Source organism: Dysidea avara, chromosome 3 (genome assembly GCF_963678975.1).
Source record: "Dysidea avara chromosome 3, odDysAvar1.4, whole genome shotgun sequence".
NCBI classification, from domain to species: Eukaryota; Metazoa; Porifera; class Demospongiae; order Dictyoceratida; family Dysideidae; genus Dysidea; species Dysidea avara.
In genome coordinates, this window is record NC_089274.1 from 888,262 (window position 1) to 903,492 (window position 15,231).

General features: G+C 39.2%; 2 protein-coding genes across 2 annotated transcripts; one reads left to right on the forward strand and one right to left on the reverse strand.

Annotated features, from left to right (window-relative positions):
• Positions 1 to 3: 3 nt before the first annotated feature.
• On the forward strand, positions 4 to 2,661 carry LOC136248714 (progranulin-like). The gene has a single exon (XM_066040495.1). It carries the CDS (start codon positions 47 to 49, stop codon positions 2,555 to 2,557), a length of 2,511 nt encoding a protein of 836 aa, XP_065896567.1. The 5' UTR covers positions 4 to 46; the 3' UTR covers positions 2,558 to 2,661.
• Positions 2,662 to 4,458: 1,797 nt separating this feature from the next.
• On the reverse strand, positions 4,459 to 11,139 carry LOC136248719 (solute carrier family 2, facilitated glucose transporter member 1-like). The gene is made up of 12 exons (XM_066040502.1): positions 11,001 to 11,139; positions 10,852 to 10,950; positions 10,508 to 10,671; positions 9,921 to 10,170; positions 9,722 to 9,869; positions 9,049 to 9,104; positions 8,859 to 8,990; positions 6,822 to 6,926; positions 6,673 to 6,774; positions 4,909 to 5,005; positions 4,735 to 4,862; positions 4,459 to 4,688 (listed from the first exon to the last, which is right to left on the reverse strand). Exons 1-12 carry the CDS (start codon positions 11,103 to 11,105, stop codon positions 4,530 to 4,532), a joined length of 1,545 nt encoding a protein of 514 aa, XP_065896574.1. The 5' UTR covers positions 11,106 to 11,139; the 3' UTR covers positions 4,459 to 4,529.
• Between the last annotated feature and the right edge of the window lie 4,092 nt (positions 11,140 to 15,231).

Here is a 15,231-nt window from a genome sequence, read left to right on the forward strand (position 1 = left end):
CGTATGCTCCGTATACTGCGCCACGTGACATCTCGCGACTTTGGTGATGATGAGGGCTGCTCTTGCATTGCTCTTATTTCTACCTGCTGTATTTTGTATCGTCAAGTCTAAGAAAGATGCTGCAATATGTACTGACAAGAACACGATATGTATGACTTCTAAGTACGGGTATGGTTGCTGCCCGTCGGAGGACGCCGTATGCTGTGCAGACGGAGAACACTGTTGTGCTAAAGGATTCGAGTGTAACATTGCCGCTGGAAAGTGTCTCCAGTATGGCGACCCTGCTTTCTACGTGTTAACAGAAGAAATGATGATCATCGCGCCTATGACGGCAGCACGCAGTAGAGCATTCCGCTCACTTTTGAGACACGCACCTAAACTTAGCACCATTGAAGTGGCTGTGGAGGCAGAAATTGTCTGTCCAGATGGAATGAGCAAGTGCCTGGATAACGAAACATGTTGCAAGCACTCGTCTGACTCGTACGCGTGTTGTCCACGAAAGGATGCGGTGTGCTGCAGCGACATGAAACACTGCTGCCCTGAAGGTTACCAATGTGAGCTTTCCACTAACACTTGTATCAAGAAGACCTCCACAATTACTGCCATCCCTTTACAAGAGCTGCTGACCCGTGTGATTTGTCCAGATGGAAAGAGCACTTGTGCTGATGGACAGACTTGTTGTCTATCATTAAATGGAACATATTCATGTTGTCCTGAGCCTAATGGTGTATGCTGTAGTGACCATATTCATTGCTGTCCTGAGGGAAACACATGTGATGTTGGAAGTGAAACATGTCTAAAAAATGTAGTATGTCCAGATGGAACAAGCCAGTGCCCCTATGGGAACACTTGTTGTAAGACAAATTTGGGTGTGTATGGCTGTTGTCCTATCCTTGATGCTACGTGCTGTGATGACGGAGTCCACTGTTGTCATAGTGGGTATATTTGTAAAGAAGGTATGTGCACTAATCCAACCAATGGAAAGAAGATGCCATTTTTGAGCAAATTTTCTGCTACTAAACTATTGCAAGATCAGCATGGTGGCGTCTCACAGAAGGATCCCACTTCAGCATCTGTTATTTGTCCAGGTGGAAAGAGTGTGTGCCCCAGTGGAGAGACTTGCTGTCCTACTGCAAAACAAGATGTGTTTGGATGTTGTCCTGTCCATGAAGCTGTTTGTTGTGATGACCATATCCATTGCTGTCCAAAGGGGTTCACATGTGACATTCAGAATGGTACATGCTATGAGAGTATTACTGGAAAGAAGACACCATTGTTAACCAGGCAGCCTACTGTTGACTTGGAACCAAAAGATTCTGAGAAGCCAATGACAGCTCTTACAGTGCCTAAACTCACTTTACCAAATATTATTTGTCCAGATGAGAAGAGCCAATGCCCCAATGGGAACACTTGTTGCGAGTTAGCAGGGGGGGTGTATGGGTGTTGTCCAGTCCCCAAAGCTGTGTGCTGTAGTGACGGAGTCCATTGCTGTCCAAGTGGATATAGCTGTGATGTTAAGCAAGGTACATGCACTGATGGAGCTGCTGATGTGAAGATACCATTGTTAACCAAACAGCCAGCTATTGCCCTGATACCAAAAGATTCTGAGAAGCCAATGACAGCTCTTACAGTGCCTAAACTCACTTTACCAAATATTATTTGTCCAGATGAGAAGAGCCAATGCCCCAATGGGAACACTTGTTGCGAGTTAGCAGGGGGGGTGTATGGGTGTTGTCCAGTCCCCAAAGCTGTGTGCTGTAGTGACGGAGTCCATTGTTGTCCAAGTGGATATAGCTGTGATGTTAAGCAAGGTACATGCACTGACGGACTAACTGGTTTGACTGCTGCTATGTTGACAAAACAACCCGCAGTTGTACAACCCATGGAATCAGTGATTTGTCCAGATCATGATACCGAGTGTCCTGCCGATCAAACTTGCTGTCAGACGTTGACTGGTGCGTATGGTTGTTGTCCGCTGAATAATGCTACTTGTTGTCCAGACAAGAAACATTGCTGTCCGTATAGTTACAAGTGTGAGAAGGAGACTGGTATCTGCACTAAAGGAATAGACAAGTTAATAACTCAAAAGTTATCAGTCATGACAAAACCATTACAAGCAGTGAACTGTTCAGATGGAACTCATTGTCCTGATAATCAAACTTGCTGTTTGTTACGCTCTGAAAAATATGGCTGCTGTCCACGAAAAGATGCTGTCTGCTGTTCGGATAAAGTGCACTGTTGTCCAGAAGGTTACAGCTGTTTGAATAACAAAGGCACTTGTGTCAAAGGGACTATCAGTGTAGCAGCTCACAAGGTCACTACAATAGTCAACGTTATGTGTCCTGATCATCGTAGTGAGTGTCCCAGTGGTAACACTTGTTGTAGAGAACCTGACGGACATTTTAGATGTTGTACTTATCCCAAAGCAGCTTGTTGTAGTGATGGTATCCATTGTTGTCCAGAAGGCTACAAGTGTAATATGACTGCTCACTCTTGTGACCAGCAGTGGAGCAAGATACCTTTCCTATCCAAGTCTCCTCATGTCAGGATATTATAGGATATTATGCTGCTGTGAACTTAACTGTATATAGTGTAAGTAATGCTGTGATTTGATTTGGTGTAATTAATTTTGAGCATATAAGCTGCCCACAATAATGAGAACCTGGTATTGTTTCCAGCTGTTTCAGTTGGCTCCCTTACCATATATGGATGAGCTTATCATGTTGTGGTGAGGTCTACAACTATTGTAGCAGTATAATGGATCATTATATGAAGCCCTCCATGAGAGATAAGTTGTGTCCTGGTATGTACTTCAATGTGGCCTCCTTCACCAGCTGGGAAGAAACACTGGACTGGTGCTTTTTGGTTTTTTCAATAGTTACAGAAGATTGCAAGACAGTTGTCAGCCAGTTTTGCTGGTGATGTGAAAAACAGCCAATAAGAATTTGAAAAAGTCTGGCTGCCTATAATTGGTTGTCACATGAGTCTCTCTACAGCACTGAAGGCACATTGACTGTTCCACTTGTTTAGTCACAACTGAATAATCTGAAGTGTGACATATCCTAACATTATTGCAATGTATTGGCAATATAAGTTAGTTTGTATTTTTCCCTATTCGTTTTAATTTCATCCTTGTTAGCAGATAAGAATTCATGGATGATGATACTAATCCGGCCAATGTATACATGCACACGTATGTAGTATTACAACTCACTACTTGGTATGATTATAACAATGTAGTACAGGTGTAATGATGTGTATGTGTGGTATGCAACTAGTCTACAATAGGATGCTTTAGTGGAGTTTTTACAAATACAGCAACAAACAGGGTAATTGGAAACTGGAAAACAGAAAAGGTCAAATCATCCTTAGTGATCAACTCTGAAAGACCAACTTTTTACAAAGACCACCTCTGTACAAAGACCACATTGTAATGGGTTCTGAACTATAGCCAAGGCACACTTAATGGTCCACTTCATGGTCACCTACTATAGAGATCACCTCTTTACAACTCCCAAACTTCATGACTCATAGGTAAGGGTTCAATGTCATCTCCCATATTTTGGTCCACATTTCATTCAAGTCATCGATATCTGGCTATCTGTATCATTATTGCTTAGTTTATAACAGAATGTGTCGTATACTATAACAATAGTGAAATGTAGCTAGTACACTATTAATCTAAGAAAAATTAGCTATAGGTCTCATAAAGAGATGATGACCTTAAGAGCCTAGCCTTTTTGCTGACCTAGTGTAACAGTTTTGATAACATCAATGTTTGGAACTTAGCTGTTTTAATGATGTGAAGAGGTGGTCTTTGTAAAAGCTGACCATGAAGTGGACTTATTTATAAGGTCATATTAGTACACCTTAGCCATCTCTGAGATCTAATTACAACATGGTCTTTGTATGGAGGTGGTCTTTGTAAGAAGGTGGTACATTTATGTGACAATTTGACCATTTCCACTGTTTCCAAATACCCCAACAAACATAACCCTGTACCCCGGAATGTAAACAATGAAACTAACAGTAGTCCAGTCCAGTGATCCAGTTCATTGTTGTACCTTCTCTCCTTCACTGGATAATCTTGGTGCTGAGAGCTTAGTCCTTCCTTCTTCCATCCAATTTTAATCACACTACTATAATTATCTACTCAGTAGTCACAGGATGGGTCTTACACATGATATAGTACCACGTGTTTTCACATGTATCTAAACATAGTGAGGGGGCACCCTCTAATATCACATTTTTTTAGCTGGCAAATAAGGGGGTCACAATAATGATGATCAGGCAAAAGAATTCACCAAATACTTCCATTGCATGTTCTTCAATCAACAAGCTATAACCATTACCTTGTGTTGAAGTGTTATTGAAGTACAGTAAACTGCTTTGTGCCAAATAATTACATTACACACAGCTACTTCATTAGTCACAGATCGGATCATAGATATTCCCACGTCTGTCAAACCAATCATTTATTGTGCAGTCGCAAAATTATTGAAAACAAACACAACAATATGCGTGTGTGGCTAGTGGTCCGGCTTGCTGTTTGTACTGGATGACTTGAACTTGCTCACAATGTCTTCAACTGATTTCCCTTTAGTCTCCGGGACAAACAAAAGTGTAAACAACCAGAAGAAGCCACACAATCCAGCAAACACCAGTAGAGCATAAGGATACAAGGAATCCTGTAAAGTTCAATATCCGGACTAGTACATATACCATGTCCATTACCAGGATTCCTTGGAATGTTAGACCAACCACAAAATTTGTTGACCAGTTTACTATCACTGCAACAGTAACCGCTGCAGGACGGGCATCTTGTAGGAATAACTCGGCAACCATAAACCATGGAATGCTACCTGTAAAGGGGATCATGTGAGCCATATGTAACCATGGTAACATTACCTGGTCCAATTCCAAAGAAGAATACAACTAGTAGAGCACTACACACTGACAACACACCTGGAGCAGTTAACTTGTTACTGTCTGAATAATAAGCTTCCTAGAGAGAATTACAAGGTGATAAGTTAGCAATTATCCCCATCGTAAGCCTAGTTTTAGTAACTAAGCACAAGACTCTATTAAGGTATTTAATTAGAAGTGTGAAATATATATCGATCTTTTACATAGCTTCAGTTCAGCCCCACTTCTAAAATTTCAGCCAGATCACATTCTGTCCTCCACACCTTCACCATTTCCCTAAAGGTAGTACAGTTCACTTGTATATAAATTTCTCAAGTGAAAAGTTCATAATTCCTTTATGATTACAATTACCTACCTACCTACTAAGGCCGACCCATAAATGACCAACTTAGACTGGTTACACAGGTTGGTAAAACTCTCTAATACAGCAATCAGTGATGAGTGAACATGTCATTAAGACAAGCTCTACTGATATAGTTGATACTTCACAGGATCACTTGATACTGTACTGCATAAATTAATTTGTAGAATTTTTATGTAATTATCATAATTCCATTTAATTTTCTCCAGAAAACTCATTACACAGTGCTACATATACGTGGCGATCATTAGTGTCAGTAAGCGTGACTAAAAGCTACTGACCAAGCAACTCAAGTATTTAGTTGTATGAAGGTAAGTTTTTGGTGAGTTCAAGGGTTGAAGTGACCATCCAGGCAAAGCCAGGCCAACCCTAACTCACCTAAAAACTCACCAAAAACGTACCTTCATACAGTCACAGTGGAAGACATCATTATGCTTAACAGGTAATAGTGTTAATGTTGGGTTAGGGTCAGGTTCAGCCTTGCTTTGTCTTCTAAAATATAGCATTCTGTGTGACTCACATTTATAAGGTAGAAAAAAAGATATGGAAGTAGCTGGCACTGGTAGTGGAATGGATAGCACAGTGGACATAACAGCTAAAGGTCGGGGATCTGCTTTACCACAATTTTGTATCTCCTATTTTCTACATTTTTTGTCTTTATTGGTGTCAGTAGCTTTAGATGATGCTTCGGTGTCGGCCATTTATTTATGAGTTTTGTAGTCATGCATTCTTAAGAGAATCATTCAAGATATAGTCCAAATAATATACTGAGAAAATATGATTGTTCTATTAGGGTAATGAGTGGATAAAACTACACATGAAGTAGGTGCAACACTAAATTTTCTGTCAAATCTTGTTGCAAAAAAATGGGATGACAACAGTGAGTGGGTGCTAGTTATAACCTTAAGTAATTGTAAAATGTCTATCAGAACAAACAGTGAGTAAAACTGTCCTCAGAATTACCACTAGAGCATCGATCTGTAGTGTAGTTGGGACACCCAACAACAATTAATACACCAGAGAACATTTCTCAGCAACAAAATTAATGTTTGTGCTAATCATCATAGGAAAACCATAGTGAGGATCACACTAGTGAGTATCATGTGATCACACCAGTGAGGATCACACTAGTGAATATCATGTGATCACACCAGTGAGGATCACACTAGTGAGTATCATGTGATCACACCAGTGAGGATCACACTAGTGAATACCATGTGATCACACTAGTGAGTATCATGTGATCACACCAGTGAGGATCACACTAGTGAATATCATGTGATCACACCAGTGAGGATCACACTAGTGAGTATCATGTGATCACACCAGTGAGGATCACACTAGTGAGTATCATGTGATCACACCAGTGAGGACTAGATAGTTACCTGGAAACAGAAACAGATAGTAGTGAGGATGAAGGATATTGACATTCCTCCTAGTCCATACAACATCAATGTCTTACGACCTTGTCGTTCTATCAGGATCACCTGATGTGTCATGATGATGTCATCACTACCATAACTACCAGTCTCACCGATACTATGGTAACAGTAACCAGGACAACACCAACCAGAATGGTGGCCAGGTCAGGTTGCGTCACTCCAGCTGTGTCAAATATGTCAGTGCTGTAGTAGAAGATCTGACAAATAGAGAAAAGGTTAACACTGTCTGGTCTTGAGGTCACTATTTGTTGATGTGGTATCATGAGCCAGTGTGGCCATATCTTGTAACTACAAGTGAACCTGCCTCAACAGCACAGTGGTGGAGAGCAGTACTCCAAAGTGAGGGGAGAGGGGGCAAAGTCATATGGAGTGGCTATGATTTAGGAATAATACTGTACTATACACTTAGAATGCAAAGCATACTGGAGGAGGGGGCATGCATCCACCCACAGGAACTTTTGAAAATTTTGATGCTTTGATGATGAATCTGAGAGCATTTTCAGTGGTACAAGTGTACTGGAAATGGACTCTACATTATTAAGATACTGCACCAGAAGATAAAGGTCTTTGAAAATAGACTCATGCATTCAATCATGTAAACAGATACATGTAGGCAGATTTGAATACATTACTTAGCATAATTAACTTTTCCGCTGAATGTTAAATGACTGCTCTATTAGAGTATATTGATTGTGTGAATTCCCAGTACTGATTCAGGTAATATTCCATTACTGGCTAACCTGTGGTAAACTAAGAGTAAAATGAATTACAACGGTTGCTGTATTTCAGCTTTTGATCACAAGAATAAGTGAGGGGCACTGCACCTATACTCTTCAAAATGGAGGCCCTTCTCCCTCATATTTCACCACAATGACTCTTTAAAAAGGACAAAGGTTTTGTATTTTTCACCTCTGAAAGAGAAAATCCTTTTACTAAATAGCCAAAATTTTCAATCCAAGTGATGCAGAGATGACGTTGGGGACTCATGTAATGTATTGAAGCTCTTTGGACAAGGGGCCATATTTATTAGTCTTCATCCACCCAATACTCAAAACAGTAATGTAAGGGAGAGGGGTGGGAATTTGAGTTTTGATGAACTAAGTACTGATTTAGATAGCACACACAACTCAGATTTGTTTTTGTAATTGTAAGGAATTATTCTAGTCAGTTGTTGTAGCATTCAAATTATAGTTAGCTAACAATACACTTAATCATAAAATTGTTGCTATTATTGTTTTTATTACATATAGTGGGTTATCCGAACAAGCAGTGATGACTGTTCTATTAGAGTAGTTGAACACTGCTCTGTATAATAAATATAATAGTCTTCATTTAACTACTTTACTTATTTGAGCACTTTATGATTGAACTGGAGGCCCTGGAATTAGCCATACAAGAACTAGTTTAGTTTTACGAATTTCTTTAGTCAAGAGTACATGATAACAGCCTCCCTCCTCTATTCTTTGTGTTGCTATTTATTTTCATTATTAAACTCTGGCTTCAGATATAGTCACAGGTGCACACTTTCAGATACCTCAGCTTGTAAAGTGATACCTGAGGCTAAAATGAACAAAATCTGTTTACATAAAGATCAAATTGCAACATACTATAAAATTGGTACATTGTATGTCAGAGCACTGTCTAGTATGAAATGTGAAGGCATGTAATGGTTTAGAATGTTTTGCTACATCGATGCCTATTGTTGCAAAATGATTACAATGCTCTCAATTGGTCTAATTTGAGGCTTTTAGACCCCATACTAGCAATATATTTAGATATCTGTCTACCCACCTCCTTTATGAAGGAAATCTATGTTATACCAAAAACTTTAGACTATGAAATGTACCTACAAACCAGGTTAACACCTCTTCAATAGCTTGTATTTTGACATACCTGTGGACAGTGTAGTATGAATTTTTTCGACCTACCAACCGACCCATTTTTCTTGTAACAAGGTCCAGCAACTTTTCAAATAGGTATGGCCTTACTCTGTCAAGACACTAATCACATGGAAATTATAAGCAAAGTGGCTGTTGTGATGAAGGAAAGTGGTCTAGCCATGTAAGATACAGCCTAAAGATAAGCAGACCAGTACACATCAACAAATAGTGACCCAGTGTTCCACATACTCCATTAATGCCACTAAGCTGTTGTGACATGTGAAGACCTATACTGATCAATAATGGCCACCTCATCCATGGCTCTCGGATCAAATCCAGCAGTCCTAGTCGAGGACGTGATTGCAGCTCTGATAGTTCCGCCTGTTGTGTAGAGCCACATCTAATATTAGCTACTGGAGGTGTGGCTGGACACACCCACCTTCATTTCCTCTAGCTCATGTGACACATCATCAGTGTTTCTCAAATGCTTTAGAGCTGTATGGATGTAGTAATACTATTAATAGATACAATTATAACTTTACATACAATTACTAATGGAAATGTACATTTGTACTTTTTTGTATGCAAACTTTTGATGATGCTAGGGCCTATCTATCTACTCAATATAGGAAAGACAAATTAGTGTGCGAAACATTAGCATGCAAAGCAAGCCAACTAAGGGGGTCTGGGGGCATGCTCTGCAAGGAAATTAGACCAGTGATTTCAGCAGCTTATCATGATTGTTAATAATTTAAAGCTCTATTAGGATGATTGCTGTACTCAGTAGGGTATCTCAATCTTGAGTTTAATGGCTTTCTGCTAACTACAAAAATTTTTAACATTATACCCTCTGAAAACTGAATGTGAAGTAGCTACCATTGCTCATATTTGCCTGACTGCTATATTAGGGTGACTGTTCTATTATCTAGATCTGATATTTATTATAGCTCACAATTATTGATGCCCGGGCCTGGACGCACGTTCATCTGATATATGAAAGTATACCATGTTTGAGTTTAACTCATTAATGTCACTAAGGGTTTGGGCCTGTGTTACACAAATAGTGAATACACACAAACTACTGATAGATCACTGAGATATGATACACTTACTCTCTATAGCTCTGGCCTCGTCTTGTCGCAAGATATATTGGAAACGAGGACTCCTAGGACACCATGGCAATGTCACTAATTGATACACTGACAACACCAGAGTAAGGGCTAACAATATTCTCCAATAAATGCCTTCCTGGCCAAGCACCTATAAGAGATTGGACATGTTCACAGACAGACAGACAGAAAGGCACATCACCTTGGAAATGCCGAGTACCTGAGACACCAATAGTGCTATGGTGATTGCCAGTTGATGTAACACGCCCACTTTACCACGGATACTAATTGGTGCTAATTCAGTGATGTACATTGGAGCCACTACAGTATTTACTCCACAATTAATACCCACCACGAACCGACCAGCTATCAACATGTAAGGATGAACAGCAAAGAACTCCAGTAGTGCTCCAATCCATATGATGACATTGTTTGCTAGCATGGTGTATTTTCTACAGAATAGAGGAGGGGCTCATTAGTCATGTGACCATGTGGAATGAAAGTATAATCTACTTTACACTGCATGATTACAAAAATAAGTGATTCTCATGCAAAAACAGCTTGGCTGTACAGCATAATGAATGCATTGTCCTAATGTAGATCTTACAGGTCATGTGAACTGCCATGACCTCTTTAATATGTTTTGTTGAGCTTGTATAGTAATGATGATGTATAGCAAAGATGTTTCATTGTATGCTAGAACATGCATATTATAAAAGGGTAAAATTACAACAACAAAAAATCTGCTGCACACTGTATCAGTGTATGTACACAACATAAAAATTATACCTGCCAAGAAACGGGATGTCTGCAAGGAAGCCGCCTAATAGAGCTCCCACCATTCCACCAACTGCAAATATTGCTACAGCAATACTGTTCTCAGTACCGGAGAACTTGGTATGCTTCCCAAATACTATGCTCTGATTGGCTTGTTCAAACGAATCCCTGATAGCCTGCAGAGTACTGTGGTGTCAACCAATACTTGTACATGTACAGTGGAATCTTTCTAAGATAGCCACCTTTGGGTATTTTTGACAGGTGTATTTATAAACTACTAATGAGACGTGTATTAAAGAGGTTGCCCTAATTCCAGGAGTGTCTATAAGAAAGGTTCCACTGTATCATGTACTCACATCTTGGGGACTGTTATACACTCCGGTATTGTAGCCGAACTGTGCACTAGACCCCAGCACCGCGGATGATACAGCCAACACTAATATTGGAGTCCATCCCTGCGACGGCTACGCCTCACACACATTAACGCTTCATATGGACTACTCACCGGGGTCGCTGTACTCGTCGTGTTTACCAATGGCTCGTGTTCTTGCCCCGCTAGAGTATGTAACGGACTACTTGGAGGATTGTCTTCTTGTCGGTCCTGCATCATGGATAATCCAATTAGTCACGTGGTAACTTATTAGTTATTGTGCAATCTGATTGAAATAGTAAATCGATTGTGGGCGCGAGTTATAGCAATGAATTCTGTTTCATGCTCCCACTCCCTGCAGTTTGGTCAGTAGTCTGCAGGGCTTTCTTCTTAAGGCCCCTGTCCTGGGGTTTTGCTGTGTGTATGCTGGCGGCCCATGCGGTGTTTTTTGTAGGCTCTGTAGGTTTAGCTGCTTTTTGTCTTTTATACATTAAATTAGGTTTAACTTCTAGCTAGAGATCGGGGAGGATGGGAGTGCCATTAGAGCCGGAATTTTTTTTAAAAAGTTATAGCAATGACGTCATACATCGTAGTAGCCTTGAGAATGCAGGCTCGTACCCAGGGGCCTATTTTTAAACTGGAATTTTATTTAAACTGGAATTTTATTTTGCTGTAAAACGATCTTTTGAACTATAATCTGTGTTCTAGCATTCATTACACGCCTTCCATGGCTTCTACCAGCTGAACTGCATGTGGCTTCCAGGTATTAACCATAGCGTTTCGAGGTTGTCTGTGTACATAGAAACCAACGGCTTTAATGATGTATGAATACAGACAGTGGTTTTCTCTCAGGCTTCTATTATTGCAGTATCTTAATAAGGTCATCCCTCGGGCCATCCATGACCATACTGCACTGAGAGCTTTTTCGATTAATTCCAATCATATATAATTTGTTAAATATTTTCTGATAAGAACCCAGAATAGCAATGATGAACACCAGGACACTGTGACTGACTGTTAACTATAACAACAACTATAACAACAACTATAACAACAAGTAAGCCTGGCTTTTTGCATTCAGTGATATGAATTCTAAAGTGTCAAGTGTGTGAGTCTGTCAGTTGTTTTCATATTAACCTTATTGTGGTTATCATCCGGCCATGTTTGAACAATGGTGACTCATAAGGTTTAGCTTATAGCTCAAATGAATGACCCTGAGCAGTCTTAGAAATGATGGAGTGTACATGCACTATACAGCCGCATTAGTGTGCAATGGGCTCATGTTGAGAGGAATGTGTGTCAACACAACGGATATGTGAGAAGTTTATTTAATCAGTGCATGCATTTCTGCATTTAAGTAATTTGAGGCTATTCTCAGAACATTGAATATTAAACCTTTCTCAGCATCTGGGATCACCTACCACTTCAATTTAGAACCCTCCTTTTGAAATTCTTGTTAACACCCTTGTTAGCAAAAAAATCCCACAATTAAAACTTTTGGTAGTCACTATTTACTATATTATCTATCATTCACACTGTATTCAGAAGTATAGAAAGCCAATGCAATAGGCAAATAGAAGACAACAGTTATAAAAGTACTTTACAGTTATACTGTACACTGTAAAGAAAGTGAGGCAGAATTTTTTGTGCCAAGATTGAGATACTCTAATAAAAGAGTCACAATTCTAGTGTCATCAATTTATAATTTTTACAAATTATAACAAATTAACAATACTAGCTTTGATTTAGTACACTTCACCATTACAGGTTTATCTCAGATATCATAACTAAATGCTACCAAAAATGCTCCCAAATTCAAACCTAGGAGCTAGGTCTAATTTTTAAAATTTTTCTTCAATCTACAGTCTTTAAAACTGTATGTCCATCATTCATCCATCTATACCAAACAAAGTTATGCTAATGAATATAACTAGAGTCCTCTTAGTGGAATAAACACTGTTGTACACTAAAACTTCTTGCAATTCCCCCCCCAACAGTGTCTCCTAGATCCACCTATGTATGCTATTTATAAGTACATTTTGCAACTTACACAAGTACACGAAAAAATTTTGAATTTTCAACTAGAGTAGGGACCATAGCACATCGATGAAAAGTACTGAAACAAGTTGGAGTAGTCCATGATATTAAATCACAGTAAAACAATAAGAAGCCCTACCGTGCTCAAGATACCATAATGGAAATGCACAGTAGGGATATAACACTTCTTATTGTTTTACTGTGATTAATATCATGGACTACTCCAACTTGTTTCAGTACTTTTCATCGATGTGCTATGGTCCCTACTCTAGTTGAAAATTCCAAAAAAAAAAAAATGTACTTGTTTGTTAACTTTTTTGTAAATAATTTTATTATAACTGGTGAACCCATGCATGCTGCATCTGAAATGCCGCCACGCACCCCAGCTATTATGGGCTATATCAATTATCGTCTGAAAAGTGAAGTATCCGTTACATTTCATTGTCAGTTATGTTCAACCCATTACACAGTATTTCGAATCAAGAACTTTTCCAGAAGCACCTCTACAATCTACGCATACCAAAAGAAATGGTGCCGCACCCCAATTTTATTAATTATTGTCTGAAAAGTGAAGTATCCATTACACTTCGCTTCCGGCTATGTTCAACCCGTTACACAGCAATACGAATCAAGAACTGTTTGAAAAGCACCTCTGCAATCTATGAAAAATACAGACGATTTTCGTTTTGAAGGGAAACCATCATGTGCTTGTGCCAAATCGACACCTTTCCCTGTCAGCAAAGATGAATGGGACACAGAGGAGGACACTGGTAAGTCCATGAAGAATGCATTGTACGTACTGCGGTATGCCAAAAGGCACCTGTTGGGCCGAAGCGACATCAAATAGTGAAAAAATCAAGCCCGTAGCCTTAGCCGTTATTGAGTTACGTTAGTCTGAAGGCATCAGTCAGTTACTTACTTACTTACTCAAGAAAATTCTGTTGAATAAATTTTTTTTTAAAATTCCATAGCAACTTGTTGAAAGCGTTTTGGGTCGATCTGAAAGCTTGTTTAAGCTTACTTTTACCTCACCAATACTGCCTCATCATCGTTAGGGAAAATTGAGGCTGGTTTTTGGGTGATATTATTTTGTGGGCCATGCCTACTCCTTTGTGGTCCCTGCTATATAGTTACTACTGTACTGTATGATAAAAGGTAGAAAGACAAGGAAGTAAGTGTATTACAAATTCTGTTGAATTGCTGTATTTCACAGGTCAATTGTGTTTCCTGAATACACTGTAACTATCAATGTAAGTATTAAAGTGAAGGAATCAAAGTGACTTCACCCCCATCAAAGCATTGGAAAATTAAAATGAATGCCTAATGTGTCACTGTAAACATGTACCCCTCCATAGCTATGGTTTATACACTTCTTGTAACACCTTAGTGCTCCTTGTGTAACGCCGTGATAGTGTTATCACAGCACCCTCACAGCACCCTCACAGCAAACACCTTGGGTGTGAATTTAAACATTACCATGGACACCCATAAAGTGTTATGATTACTCCTGAATTTTAACAGTGTAGTAGCTACATTTGACTCAGCAGTAGAATTATAGGAGAAATGGAAAAACAAAGCTAATTTATAAAGTTAGTGCCAGCATCTTTATAAGAAAAGAGTGTAAGACATGAAGACCTTTGAACAGATTAACTATTGCATGTGCAGATGATGATTGTACAACTGTGCATTCAGGAAGGGAACCAGAAACAAATAATTAAATTTTCATGGCCTTATCTAACACAATAAATCATAAATTATAGTAGCTCATAATATGTCATGCACTCAGTGCAGATCTTCACACAAGCCATAATATTATTGTTATTAAATTTAGCAACTGACCTAATTAGCTAATTGTTATAATATACAGTATAGCTACTGTGTGATACTACAACTGACTGGTAGAATCATCATCATACCCACCCACTACTATCATCATTAATTTCATGTGTGGCTAACAGCAATTGCACTACTCTTAGATGACACCTGTCAACATTTCTGTGTTGTATTCTCACACTCGAGAACTAACTGTGAAATCACCATCCTATAGTCCCTTCAGGATAGTCATGGCAAATATCTTGTGTGGCATTATAAGGTGGTCATCCCATGCACTTGTTTGTACTGGACTGCTATTCCAAAATGCGTAACCGGCCCAATTGCTGCATTAAACACCACTAGCTGATGGTACAGAAGCTCCCTCTTGTCCACTAAGCAAGTCAGATATAGGGAATTCTTCATGTCCAATTGTAGCTACGTCTATGCTATTCAACAATTAACATACACGCTACGTGACTGCATGGCTAAGTGAACATTGTATAATTATGTTGAACTC

Excerpts from the sequence above, each read along its gene's own strand:
- LOC136248714 (XM_066040495.1), top strand. The coding sequence starts at position 47 with ATGATGAGGGCTGCTCTTGCATTGCTCTTATTTCTACCTGCTGTATTT.
- LOC136248719 (XM_066040502.1), bottom strand. The coding sequence starts at position 11,105 with ATGATGCAGGACCGACAAGAAGACAATCCTCCAAGTAGTCCGTTACAT. Across the intron at positions 9,105-9,721 it reads CGAGGCCAGAGCTATAGAGA|CTCTAAAGCATTTGAGAAAC; the intron begins GTAAGTGTATCA and ends ACATCCATACAG. Across the intron at positions 4,689-4,734 it reads TAACATTCCAAGGAATCCTG|GATTCCTTGTATCCTTATGC; the intron begins GTAATGGACATG and ends TGAACTTTACAG.